The sequence below is a fragment of the Musa acuminata genome, chromosome BXJ3-4, assembly GCF_036884655.1.
Source record: "Musa acuminata AAA Group cultivar baxijiao chromosome BXJ3-4, Cavendish_Baxijiao_AAA, whole genome shotgun sequence".
Lineage (NCBI taxonomy): Eukaryota > Viridiplantae > Streptophyta > Magnoliopsida > Zingiberales > Musaceae > Musa > Musa acuminata.
This window is the reverse complement of record NC_088352.1, coordinates 16,770,261-16,783,738: the sequence shown is the minus strand read 5'-3', so window position 1 is coordinate 16,783,738 and position 13,478 is coordinate 16,770,261. Positions and strand designations below refer to the sequence as shown.

Here is a 13,478-nt window from a genome sequence, read left to right as displayed (position 1 = left end):
CTCCAGAATACAAATTTGTTTCATCATTTTATCTTTAGGAGCTCAATGGACGGGGATTGTGACAACAATTGCTGTAGAAATGCTTAAAGCAAATATGGTAGATGCTGTCATTTGTGTGCAAAGGTAGTTGCATAAAATTGTGTTCATGCCAAAGAATAGCTATTCATTTAGGATGTGTTTAGTGGACTGAGATTAAAACTCCTTCAAATGCTGCAGTGATCCAGACGACAGGCTTACTCCGAGGCCAATTTTAGCCAGGTATGAATTTTAAGCATCACGTTCGGTTGAATCTATTGCATTCTCGGTCTTTTCTTTTTGTTGTTAGAGATATAAACTTATGGACCTCTCTTAGGAGATTGTAGTTTCCTGATTGGTTTCTATAAAAGTAGTTAATTGATGGAACTTCTTTTTGGCAGGACCCCTGATGAAGTTTATGCAGCAAAAGGTGTCAAGCCGACATTATCTCCTAACCTTGATACCCTTGCCCTAGTGGAGGTGATGTATTTCTCTCTTTATTACCCTGAGGAAATATGTTTTTCTTATGTGGTTATCTCATCTAACACTTTTTCTACTTCACCCTGACTGAATTCAGATATGCTTTATTAAAAAAGCCTAGGGTTCAGAATGTCGTTTAATAAAGATGTATTTAATGCAATTAAATGAAGCTTTCCCTTGTGTGATCATCCTTACCTTTTCTGAATATACATCATTTCACATATATATCCAAAAATCAGATCTGATTTTAAACAATAATTGCATAATTTCACTTAAATACCATTATTACAAACTTTTGATATGGTAGTTCTAAACCATTTTTTATGTTTTTTAATTTGTAACAGGCTGCAGGAGTAAAACGCCTTCTTTTCTGTGGAGTAGGTTGTCAAGTGCAAGGTATATATATTTTTCTATTTAGGTTTTGATTTAATACTTGTAGTTCATGCTTTGTTATAACTCACTAATATTGAGATGCAGACTGATTTCTTGATGCAGCATTAAGATCTGTTGAAAAATACCTTAGCTTGGACAAGCTTTATGTTCTTGGCACCAATTGTGGTATTTGGCAGTTTCCTGTATCTTTAAATTTTTGTTTGTTTCTTATGATGCATGCTCTTTTTTGGGTTAAAATGTCAGTTTTGATAAAACTCACTACCTAGTGTCCATGATACTTAGCTCCTGCATTTTCCATCTGCAGATTTTTTTTATATGGAACAAATTTAGGGCTGTGCAGTTATGTAATAGTTCAAAATTTTGATTTCATTTTTGTTTATTCATAGTGGATAATGGAACTCGGGAAGGCCTAGAAAAATTCCTCAATGCAGCAAGTAGTGAGCCAGAGACAGTCCTGCATTATGAATTCATGCAAGATTACAAGGTTTCTTATTCTTTTTCAGCAATTGTGCCTTCTAGAATAGCAACAAGAAAGAAGTTTTCCTATACCTCGTAGCTTGCATTAGTAATTTTTTTATTATGATGTGTCATCAGGAAAACAGTATTAACAACCTGTAGGCAAATTAACTTTCTAGTCACAATCTTATTATACATTACATAACCTAGTGTTTTATCAGGTTCACCTAAAGCATTTGGATGGCCATATTGAAGAGGTAAAATGCTATTTCTTTGAGGTAGCCTGACCATATAATTTCAATGGTTGTGCTATTTATATACTAGCATTTAAATCTTCCTTTAAAACAGGTGCCTTACTTTTCCCTGCCAGCAAATGAACTGGTCGATGTTATTGCACCGTCCTGCTACAGGTACGTCATTTCTTTCCTCTCTTTGTGGCATTCTGCTAATTAATGTAATTGTGATAACTTTAGAGTTTGCTCGAATTGGAGGTTCTAGATTCTTGTAGAGGTATAGAACATTGCATTACTTTGAAATTCTGAATTAGTTAGAATTAACCAATCACTTTATGGAACCAAAGACAAGCAAGTTCCAGCACCACTGAATATATGAGTTATTTAAGGTAGTTTGAGGGACACCGTGTGCATGTCGGTGACACTTCCTAGTGGTGCTCTTGGTGTGTATATCATCTAATTTTCTGAAAAATAAGCTCTAGTTATACTAAAACAAGTGTGGTCCAGTATACAAGGAATCCAGTGTTTCGTGAGAGTAACCTGTATGGTGCTCGACTGTTTCCAATAGGTTCTCTTAGAGCAACCTAACTATGGTGCTAAGCTTGCCCTTGAGGCTCAATACTGAGATATTATACAAGTGGTAAATGTGAAGGTAACCCATTATCTAGTAAGAGCAGAATCCTATAGGGAGTGGGCAAGTTAAGAGCAAAAATATTCTTATACAAAGCATCTTGTCTTGCACTAAGTGGAGATGGTTAGTGACTTGTTTAAATGGGTCAGTCACAACCATAGTTGAATAGTGTACTTGAATACATACTCTCTGTTTTTTTTTTCTTGGAAAAAGTTTTATTATTATGAAAAATAAAAATTCTACTTTTGAGAAGCCTTGATTTTTGTAATTTTCTGAATGTTGTGTTATCGAGAAAAAATCTTAATTTCATATAGAGCCTAGTTTCTGCCAAATGCTCAACATGTTCTGAATGACATGCTTATTTTTAACTGGTTTTACTCTATGATATTGTTACAAATAGTAGGTTAGTTCCATTTGTTCGACTTGCTTGAGCCTGCATGTTAGGATGAATGATTTCATTTGTAGGCTTGTTTCATTAACCATGAAGTGAACATGCATTGCCTACTTGTACATATCTTTGCGCTTTTGCAGCATAATTAAAGAATCTTGCTAATTGTTTACCTGTATGTTCTGCAGCTGCTTTGACTACACAAATGCATTAGCGGTAAGTTTGGTTTTTCTTGTTTGGAAAATATTTACATTCTAAATTTCCCTGTAAGAAATTATTCAGTGTCTGATATGATAAAAATTTTGGATTGCACCTTGTCGAGTTCTTTCAGTGTTTGCATTGTGGACTTTCTTTCAATTCGTCATGATCACTAAATTTTCATTCAAGGAAATTATTTCTATACATAGAATCATATGCTGGTTCTAGTAGGCGGTGACCATGTTGGATCTAGTTTTATTTTATTTTTCTCTATGGATTTAGTTTATTAGTAATGGTTTCTTGCTATATCTTCAATAAATTTTTTTTAGTCTCAATTTCATCTTATATGCTCTTTCATCTGTCAGCTATATGTGAAGAAACTTCTGACACTACATTTACCATTTCTTTGGCATGAAATTGATGAATCATTGCAGGACTTAGTGGTGGGCTATATGGGTGTGCCAAAGTATGCCGGAATAAGCATGACTGAACATCCACAATATATTACTGTTAGGTAATGTAGAAAAAGTACATATGCATTGTCAAAAGCAGCATCGTTAATAATCAAAAGTGTGTAAATAGCAAACTTCTGATTTGCTTATTCGGTACAATTTTGGAATCATTTGCTGATGGAAATTGAAAATTCTAAAACAAGCTTTATAAGTAATAGTTGTTGGTAAGGTTGTATCCTAGTTCAAAGTTTTATTCTGCCAACTGGGTGGCTTCCATAGTCCTTTTTTTCCCCTCTTTTCTGTCTGTCAAAGATGTTGGATATAATTGTGGATTGCCAAATACTTAGCTGCTGCAAAATGTCTTTACCAACTAACTGTTTGGAGCTTCCATGACAGGAATGAACGTGGAAGGGAGATGCTAAAACTGGTGGAGAAACTTTTAGAGATTACTCCAACAACAAGCAGTGTATGCCTGGCTGGCTCTTTTCAAATATCGGAAAAATTAATCTACGAAACTACAGTAAATCAAGCTGATATTTTTTCCCCCAATTTTGAATATTTGTTTCAGGGTAACCGAAAACCATTTGTTATGGAGACAGTTAAAGCTGATGACAAAGCAAAATCTGGTATGTTGTTGCTCAGTGTTTGTTAGCCATTATGCCTCCTTATGACTAGAAATGGTAAATTGAGAACGTCCATGTTGATGTGTTCTTATCCTATTTTAGAGTTCCGAATTATGTGATATTTTGTGGATCTCCAGGAGAACTAAAATGTAAATCACTAACATCCGTTTCAATTCTGATACTTTTAAAGGGAAAGGTCCTGAGCCAGCTCCCAAATTCATTGGAAATATCATAACATTTATGCTCAACTTGGTGAGTGTGGCTTTGCTGTGTGACAGTCATATGCTGATCCGAATTATATACACTTCAAAGCTCATATGTACACTTGTTCTGATTCAGATTGGCCCAAAAGGTTTGGAATTTGGTCGCTACTCGTTGGATTACCACACAATAAGGAACTACTTGTATGTTCATCGACAGTGGGGAAAACAAAGGTATAAACTCGTTATATTGCCACCACAATGCATGAGGTAACCATTACTTATATATACATTATCTCAATTCTAGCAGAGCTGAAAGGCACATTCCCTCATACGCCAAGAAAATTGTTGAAAGCTATAATGATGATGGACAAATTTATGAGATGCTTTCACAAGATTGATCCCATGGATGGTAATTTCTGCATAATATAAAGCATGATTAAGAATCTGTACAGTCGTCTGTGCTAGTCTTCTTGATCAGTAGTGTTTTGTCGAGGTTTTAAACTATATGTCATGGTTGTGTGCTGCATGCATTTGCATTATATTGTGTTTTTAGATGATGTCCAAGAATTTTCCGTGCAGTGTATTCTCAACATTAAGTTAAAACATATAATTGAACTTGCTGTCCAATTATATCTCTAAAATGGTATATCAAATCTTATGTTTGTTTTTTTTTGTTTTAAATTAAACAAAATTGTACAGTACATGTGATTAGTGTTTAGAAAATTTGCTCCCTCTGTATACAAGTATTGCATAATTATGCAATATAAAACTTCTCAACTATTTGAATGTCGTGAGATAATACATGGAATAAACATGAGGTTCCACTCGCTTACTTGATAAAAACTTTATTCGACAAGTTTACTATAACAAATGAACCATATTTTTTATTTTATATTGATGATAAATATATTATGATATCCTTAGATCTATGCAATGAAAATTGGATCATGATGAAATCATGATAACGAGATCAATTCATATTTAAATATAGATCTTAAATATTTTCGATCATAGGTTATTAAAGAGTGATATCGAGATAATCAAACATATTAGTGTGCTATATACTTGTTAATATGATAGAGGCAACTAGTCTCATAGTTAATGCAGGTGCTTATTAAAAAATGAGTTCACTAAATGATCCGCTTAAAAATGTTGGATAATTAATGATACCTCATCGTCATACGACGATTCTATAGTCTTAGTCTCAGTTGTTTATTTAGTTCTTAGATTTGAGATACCAAAGATGCCTTATTTGAGTACTCCATTCTTTATTATTAGACTTATTGGTTTGGAAGTTCCCGATCTAGTATAGACGATCATTGAGAATGATAATCAACTTTACATGGGCAATTAGGTGTTAATAGAGGATTATCCACTATTAGTATCATAAAAGGAATATCTCGTATGTTCTCACTTAAGCAAATCCCTGATTAGGGTCAGTCGGATCATGATGACTTCGATAAGCGTGAGATTCAAATTGAGAGAGTAGGAGTTCTTTGGGAGAATCTGATTAGAGTGAGACTCGGATAGATTTTATTTGGGCTTGATAGTACTATACAAGGTATATGATATCTAGGATATTAGATGGATGATGAACTATGTATATACGATAATTAAGGGCAAACAAGTCTAGTAGATTAGATCCTTTGTACCATTTGGGGATTATGGCCTAGTGGCATAGTATGTCCATAGTCGATGAGTTCAACGAATTATTATGAGGGTAATAATTCATTGAGTCAAAAAGAGTTATGACAAGTGCAACTCACGACCAATTCGATATTAGGCCTAGAGGATCATACACTTATAATGAACAATGCGACGAATAGAGGATTTGATATGAGATATCTGATAAGCCCCTATTTTAATGGATCATTGGGAGAGACCCGATAGAGCTTAGATTGGTTCTTGGATGAGGATCTAATATCTATTAAGCCATAGTAATTGGATGAAGATCCAATACCCGTTAAGGCAGGATCGATTGGGATTAGTTAAAGGAGGCTCTCTATAAATAGGAGTTGAGACTTTAAGGGTCATAGGCTGGACCCCTTTAGCCACCCTCCTCATCTCCTCCCCCCTTATTCCTCCAATCGATTGCCCCTCTTCAGTGCCAAGAGGACAACAAAAGGGATCGATCCCTCCTTGTGTGCTGTTGCGTGGTGGTGCGCGATCACAAGGAAAGAACATGATGTGCGAGGAGGTGCGTTGTTGCTACGTCCATCGTGTGGATCATTGCTAGAGAGGAGTTTGCGAGAGCTCTTTCATCCATAGTCTAGGATCAGTGATATTAAGGGATATGCGAGTTCCCCTAGGTGAGAACGTCTTACACCCCTTACACGGTTTTTGTCGCTTTGAGTTTTACGCTCTCGTTCATCGCACGATGATTCGATAAAATTGTTTTGAGAAACCAGTTTTTGTTTTTACTTTTCACTGTGCATGTGATGCTATCTAAGGTTTCTCAATAGTGGTATCAAAGCCAGGCTGCTCGTGCGATGATAGATTATTGATTACATGTTGTGTTGAATCGGTTTCTCGTAAACTAGTTATGTTTTCATCGAATTGACATTAGAACAGCGTAGTTTGTGGCGTATGAAGTGTTTAGTCATTTAAAAATTTCTCGACATAAGATATGACAAAACAGGATGGCAACAACTGCCCTATAGCCTTGGTCGAGGGCTACTTAGCCGAAGGCAGCCTTGGTGGCTCGGGTTTCTTGGCTATAAGGGGAACCTTGACGGCTAAGGTTTCCTAGTCGCTAGTGGCGCCTTGTGCCATGGTTCTGCGAAGGTTTGCCAAATTAGATTAAGGGTTAATCCAAGTCCAATTGATTAAAAGTTAATCTAAAATTAATTAAAGAGTTTAATTGATTACTACCTAGTTAGTCTGATATGTATATATACATATGATGTGTATATACATATGGTTTTCATACGAAAAACTTGAGCATGCTTATATGAAATCAATCACTTAAAATGTATCACATAAAAAAGGAAAAATATGTTATCAATGAAATCATGAATCTACTTATGTTATGAATTTTGTGAACCATAAAAATGATTTTGAAATTAGTTTTATCAAAATCATGATCTTGATTTCTTGGAATAACATGAGATTTTCTTTGATGATCTTTTTATCTAAAAGGAGATTTATCAAAATGATTCATGGAATTTTGGATTTATGACTTGATCCTTCATTTGTTTATGAGAAGATTGAAATATTTGTACCTTTGAATTCTTCCATTCTCCTTTCGATTTTTAAATTTATGCATGTTATATGTTGAAGATTTGAAACCATGTTTTGATATCATGCATACCCAAGAAATGTTGATTTGACAAATTAAATGAATTGAAAATGAATGATGATTTTTCTCTTGAATATAACTTGTGATATGTTTTTTTTTGAATTATCATCTTGATTTCTCAGTATTCAATATATGAAACTTTATTATGAATCAAGATTTTTTCGTTAATCGATCTCCTAAGATTTTCTTTTGATTATTTATGAGGAGGTTTTTTCAAAAGAAATCATGCCTTTTCGTATTCACTTGTTCAAATATTTCATGATATGATTTTTATGCAATTCCTTGTATTTATGAAATATTTATCTCATCACCCAATAATTCTTCTTGATATTCCTTATGTGATGATATGAATACATGAAATATTCATTAATTTGTTTTGATGTATACAAATAAGAAGTTTCGATCATGTATGGCAGGATGTAATTTGACAAAATTGGTACCATCATGATGTGAAATAAATGATGATTTGGAATCATGTATGTAATGATGATTTTATATTCTATATACATGATGATTTGGAATTATGCATGTAATACTTTAACTTATGATAATGATGCATGCAATGATAAAATATTCATGATGAAAAATTGTTTTGATATTCACATCTTGATTTTTTCATCTTTTGTTACCTTACCTTTGTCATAATTTGAATGTATGAAATAAAGGGTCTTCCCTTCTTTTTGACAATGACATAGTGGGAGCAAAACGTGCTAGAAAGAAAATTTGCTAGCTTGCACAATTCGAAAAGATGCAAACTTGCTAGCTTGCTAATCTAAAAAGGGAAGCAAGAAGTCCTATCTTGCAAATCTCAAGAGAAGCAATGTTTGCCAAGTTACACATTTCAAAAAGAGGCAAAATAGTCCATCTTGCACATCTCAAAAGATGTAAAATTTTGCTAACCATTTATTTGTAAAATTTGATAGCTTGCATACTATAGATTTACATACCAAAAGTGCTATCTAGCCTATCTCAAGATGTAAAACATGTTAACTTGAACTTTGCAACGGAAGCAAAATTGCTAGCTCAAACATTGCAAAGGAAGCAAAAATTTGCTAGCTTGCAACTTGCATATTTCAAGAAGCAAGAGTTGCTTTCTTGAACATCCTTAAATTTGCTAGCTTTCAAATTGCATGATGATAAAACTTGATATTATGTTTTTCATGCAACGATTTAAAGTTAGATATCTCTAAACCCATGAGAGTTGGAACTTCTCCTTTTTGTTGATGACAAAGAGGGAGAAGTTTGTTGATTGATTATATGTCAGGATTTTATCATGACATGTTGCATAAATTTTTGAATCCAAGAGTTTCTATCAATAAAGCATATTGATAGGGGGAGTTTGGTTAAACTCCGGGAGTTAGGTTAAACTCCGGGAGTTAAGGTTAACTCCATCGTCGGTTGGTTGTCATCATAAAAAAGGGGGAGATTATTGAATCTCGGATTTTGATGATAAAACCAATCGATATGTGTTTATATTTTAATCTGCGTTTTGAGTGACGCAGGATACTTCGATTAGGATTATTAGGATCAGGGTCGGCACTAAGAGGGGGGGGTAAATTAGTGCAGCAGATAAAACCACGTCTTCAAAAATGTTTTGTATGATAAAAGTGTTTACGACGTAAAAGTCGATTCCGAAAATATGCTTAGATTGAAAGTGTACGAAAAAGTATTGAAGGCAGTAAGCTATTGAAGAGGTTTGTAGTAAGGTAATAGTAAGAATAAATGCAAACCAGAGAAGACATCTATTTATAGTGGTTCGGTCAATCGTGACCTACATCCACTCCTCTGATTCCTCTTCCGTCGAGGCCACTAGCATCCACTAGAGGCCTTCCTTCAATAGGCGAAGGCCAACACCCTTTTACAACTCAATTCTTCGTTTACCGGGTTTAGGAGATAACCCTTACACCCCACTCACTCCTCTCTCAAACTATTCTAACACTTAGAACTATGAGAGGAGCTCACACAAGATTGCAACAACGTTTTACTTTTTTGCTCTCAATACTTGTGTTCTTCAACCAGGGATGAGAGGGGTATTTATAGGCTTCAAGTTGATTCAAACTTGGAGCCTAAAAACATCTCATCTCGGGTTCCTCTAGCACGGGCGGTACCACCGCCCAGTGTCAGTCTGGCTCACACTGCCCCGCCCAGGTCTGGTGGTACCACCGCTTGGGAGGCTGTGCTGGGCGATACCACCACCTGGCACCCTGCTAGGGGTGGTACAACCACCCAAACTAGCGGTACCACCGCCTGACACAGTCTCAAAGACTGTGCCACGACGGTGAGTCTTCTTGGGGCATTATTTGGGCTTCTTATTGGGCCTAACACAGTTCTTACATGGGCCTAGTTGGCCCCTAATTGGGTTGGCCCAAATCTAATCCCAATTACGTGCTAACTACGATTCCTAAGACATATTCTAAGCTAAACAAATCCCTATGTCAATTCTTCCGGCGAGCTTCCAGCGATCTTCTGACGAACCTTCGACGAACTCTCCGTAATGTTCCGGCGGACTCCTGGTAAGCTCCCGGACTTCACAACGATCTTCTTGGCGAGTTCCGACGAGCTTCTCTGGCAAGCTCCGTGACTTCTCGGCTGGTTCCCGCAGAACTTCCGACAAACTCTTGAACACCCAACGTGATCTCGATCTTGACTTCGGGACTTCATTTTGCTTCATGTCTTGCTATCGTAGTTAATCTTGCACATGTAAAACAAACTTCGATCTATAAAATTAATACTAAGCATTAATCAAGTTGTCCGGCATGTCATTGGTCCCTCGACGCTTTGCCCGATTCTTCGGCGCATCGTCCTCTCTTGCGGCCTATTGCCCAATCGACCAGTTGACTCCGTAACTTCGATATCCTTGGCACAATGTCCGCTCTTCTTGGCCCAATGCCCGAATCCACGGCCCGAAGCCTTCTGTCGATACTATTGAATCTCGTATTTTGATGATGAAACCACTTGATATGTGTTTATGATTTAATCTGCGTTTTGAGTGACGCAGGATGCTTCGTTCAGGATGAGACAATTAAAGTAGGAAAATCATGTTGTGCCGGAGGAACATGTCAGAAGATTGGACGTCGAGCCGGTGGATCGGTCGACGTATCGATAGAAGGCTTCGGGCCATGGATTTGGGCATTGGGCCAAGAAGAGCGGGTATTGTGCCAAGGATATCAGAGTTGCAGAGTCAACTATCCGATTGGGCAATAGGTCGCAAGAGAGGACGATGCGCCGAAGAATTGGACGAAGCGTTGAGAGACCAATGACATGCCAGACAACTTGATTAATTGCTTAGGAGTAATTGTCTAGATCGATCTTCTGCTTTACATGTGCAGGATTAACTACGATAGCTTAAAGACATAAGGCAAGTCTACCGGAGTCAAGTTCGATGGGTGTTCGAGAGTCCGAAGATTCGTCGGAGATGCTGCCGGAACCAACCGAGAAGAAATCGGGGACTTGTCGGAGTTTTCGGAAGTCTGCCGAAGAGATCGTCGGAGGTTCGCGGAGATCACCGAGAAGGCTCGGCTACTCGCTGAACTCACCAGAAGATCGGGAGCCTATTGGGAGTCCATCAGAAGAAATCTGAGGGTGTATCGGAAGTCCGCTGGAAGATCGCCGGAAGGAGACTCGACGTTTGCCGGTTAAAAACTTGCTTAGGACTATGTTTTTAGTTACGTAGTTTGTATGTAATTAGGGTTAGGATTAAGGGATAATCTTATATCCTAGTTAGGGGCCAACTAGGCCCGATATTACTTGGTTTGGGCTAGATTTGAAGCCCATCTAATGACTCGTACGGTCGGGCGGTGGAACCATCAGATCGGGTGGTGGTACCGCCGGACCGGGTGGTGGCACCGCCCATAACCCGAGGATCGGGCGATGGTACCGCTGGACTGGGTGGTAGCATCGCCCAGCACTAGAATTGTCGAGCGGTGGCACCGCCACCCATAGGCGATGGCACCGCCAGTAAACGGTCAATGTGATATTAACAAGCGGTGGCATCGCCAGCTTCGGGAACCCAAGAGAATTCAAATTTGAAGCTCAAATTTAAATCCTTTTGGGGTCTATAAATACCCCTCAATTCTCAACAGAGAATACAACTTTTTGAGAAGCAATAGATTGAGAAAAAAAGCCTTAGCAAAGTCTTTAGCAAGTCTTGTTTTCAATTGCTTGAGTGTTCACCTCCTTTTTTTTCTTTGAAAATTTGTAAGAGTGTGAACCACTTGTAAAACGTTGTAAAAGTGGTATTTGTCCTTTCCCTTTAAAGTGATTTGCTAGTGGAAGTTGGGAGCCTCATCGAAGAAGGCTTCGTAAGTGGATATAGGTCATTTGACCGAACCACTTTAAATTAGTGTGTTCCTTGAATGTGTGAGTACTTACCTTTCTGAAATTGTTATTTACACTACCGCAAGCTTTCGTTTTCATCTTCTCACTTTACTCAAGTTACTATCGAATTGAAATATCCTTGCATTTACGAATTCGTTTTCAAACTTACAAGTTTTAATCCGCTGCACTAATTCACCCCCTCGACTCTTTGTGCCGTTTCGATCCTAACAATTGGTATCAGAGCCACGGTTTTTTACTTTGGTTTAACACCCAAATAGAAATTGATATGAATGATCAAGTTGATTATAATTATGCCAAAGACCCTTTAACTATTCATCGAGGACCAATAACAAGAGCAAAAACTAAAAGGATGAAAGAAGCCTTAACTTGTTTATTAGAAGGCATTTGGAAGGAGCAAGCTAGTCAAAACTTGGTAAAGGTTCTATGGATACAAGTAGAGCCTAAAATAATCAACCTGATTCAAATAAGTCAACATCATGAAGAGAAAGTTCAACCTTGAGAGAAGGATGAATTTTTAGTCATCTTTGAAGAATAAATGTCATTCAGCCATATTGGACCATATTAGGAATTGTGGGCTTATTCATGAATAATTATTCAAATCAATTCAATGTAGATTCATGAGTAATCTACATTCATGCATTAGGAATATGAATGTCATTTAATATATTTAATGGATTCATTCCCTTTGTACTTGGCCTTTGTACTATATAAACAAGGCTGACTCTCTTTGTAAGAATCCAAAAATTGAGAAGTGTATTCAACTTACAACAACGGTGAGTGTTTTTGAAACTTATCAAGCATTTCTGTTTGTAGCATTCAAAACCCAAAAATATTGGTTTTCCTTTCAACTTATCAAGCTTCTTAGTTTGTGGCGTTTTAAGAGAATCAAAGTGCTATTCTAATTACTTTATCAAATTTTCATTGATTATGTGATTTGAATAGTTTTCCTAACTTCAATCTTGAATGATCCATCTTATTTCAATTCGTTAGAGGGGGTCAATTTGCATTCCATATGTATCATAGCTCTTTAGCTATCGGGGTATATGGTTGCTAAGTTGAAGATTTCCATCAGAAATGGCTCTTTTCGGCCTTCAAGAGGGTTACTCTCTCATTCGTCCTCCCTTTTTCAATGGGATGGACTACATTTATTGGAAAACTCGAATGAGAGTTTTCTTACTTTCTTTGGATTTGAATTTATGGCACATATAGTCGAAAATGGATTTGAAATGTCTTCTCTTCTAATGAACCATTGGAATGATTTGGAGAAGAAGATGTTTTCTCTAAATGCAAAGGCTATGAATGCCTTATATTGTGCACTTAACAAAAATGAATTTAATTGTGTTTCAATTTGTGATTTGGCTTTTGATATTTGGAGAACTCTTGAGGTCACTCATGAAGGCACTAACCGAGTAAAAGAGTCCAAAATCAACATTCTTGTGCACTCTTACGAACTTTTTCTGAATGAAACCAAGTGAGTCCATCGGAGACATGTACACCCATTTTACGAATGTCATCAATGGACTCAAAGCTCTTGGTAAAGATTTTTCTAACTTTGAACTTGTAACTAAAATCTTAAGATCATTTCCTAAAAGTTGGGATCCAAAAGTTATGGCCATTCAAGAGGCCAAGGACCTTAAAACATATTCTCTTGAAGAATTTATTGGGTTTTTAATGACCTACGAAATGAACAATGTGACAAAAAGAAAACTCGAGAACAACCTTCCAAAGGACAGGAAGGATTTGAGACATAGAACACATGAAGACCACTGA

The 13,478-nt window shown here is 36.8% G+C and overlaps 1 protein-coding gene across 3 annotated transcripts in view; it reads left to right on the top strand.

The window, feature by feature from the left end:
• LOC103973012 (7-hydroxymethyl chlorophyll a reductase, chloroplastic) overlaps positions 1 to 13,478 on the top strand; it is a 35,089-nt gene that overhangs the window by 2,983 nt on the left and 18,628 nt on the right. The window contains exons 5-19 of one of the 3 annotated variants that reach the window (XM_065148946.1): positions 39 to 123; positions 217 to 258; positions 417 to 495; positions 840 to 891; positions 991 to 1,053; positions 1,275 to 1,372; positions 1,566 to 1,601; positions 1,693 to 1,754; positions 2,785 to 2,812; positions 3,229 to 3,308; positions 3,643 to 3,712; positions 3,815 to 3,872; positions 4,060 to 4,121; positions 4,209 to 4,303; positions 4,377 to 4,481. In XM_065148946.1, the coding sequence (XP_065005018.1) occupies positions 39 to 123; positions 217 to 258; positions 417 to 495; positions 840 to 891; positions 991 to 1,053; positions 1,275 to 1,372; positions 1,566 to 1,601; positions 1,693 to 1,754; positions 2,785 to 2,812; positions 3,229 to 3,308; positions 3,643 to 3,712; positions 3,815 to 3,872; positions 4,060 to 4,121; positions 4,209 to 4,303; positions 4,377 to 4,470 (1,004 nt within the window). In that variant the 3' untranslated portion in view covers positions 4,471 to 4,481. Of the gene's footprint in view, positions 1 to 38; positions 124 to 216; positions 259 to 416; positions 496 to 839; positions 892 to 990; positions 1,054 to 1,274; positions 1,373 to 1,565; positions 1,602 to 1,692; positions 1,755 to 2,784; positions 2,813 to 3,228; positions 3,309 to 3,642; positions 3,713 to 3,814; positions 3,873 to 4,059; positions 4,122 to 4,208; positions 4,304 to 4,376; positions 4,700 to 13,478 lie in introns of those variants that run through there. The other 2 variants (XM_009387470.3, XM_018821246.2) reach the window with 2 other exon arrangements.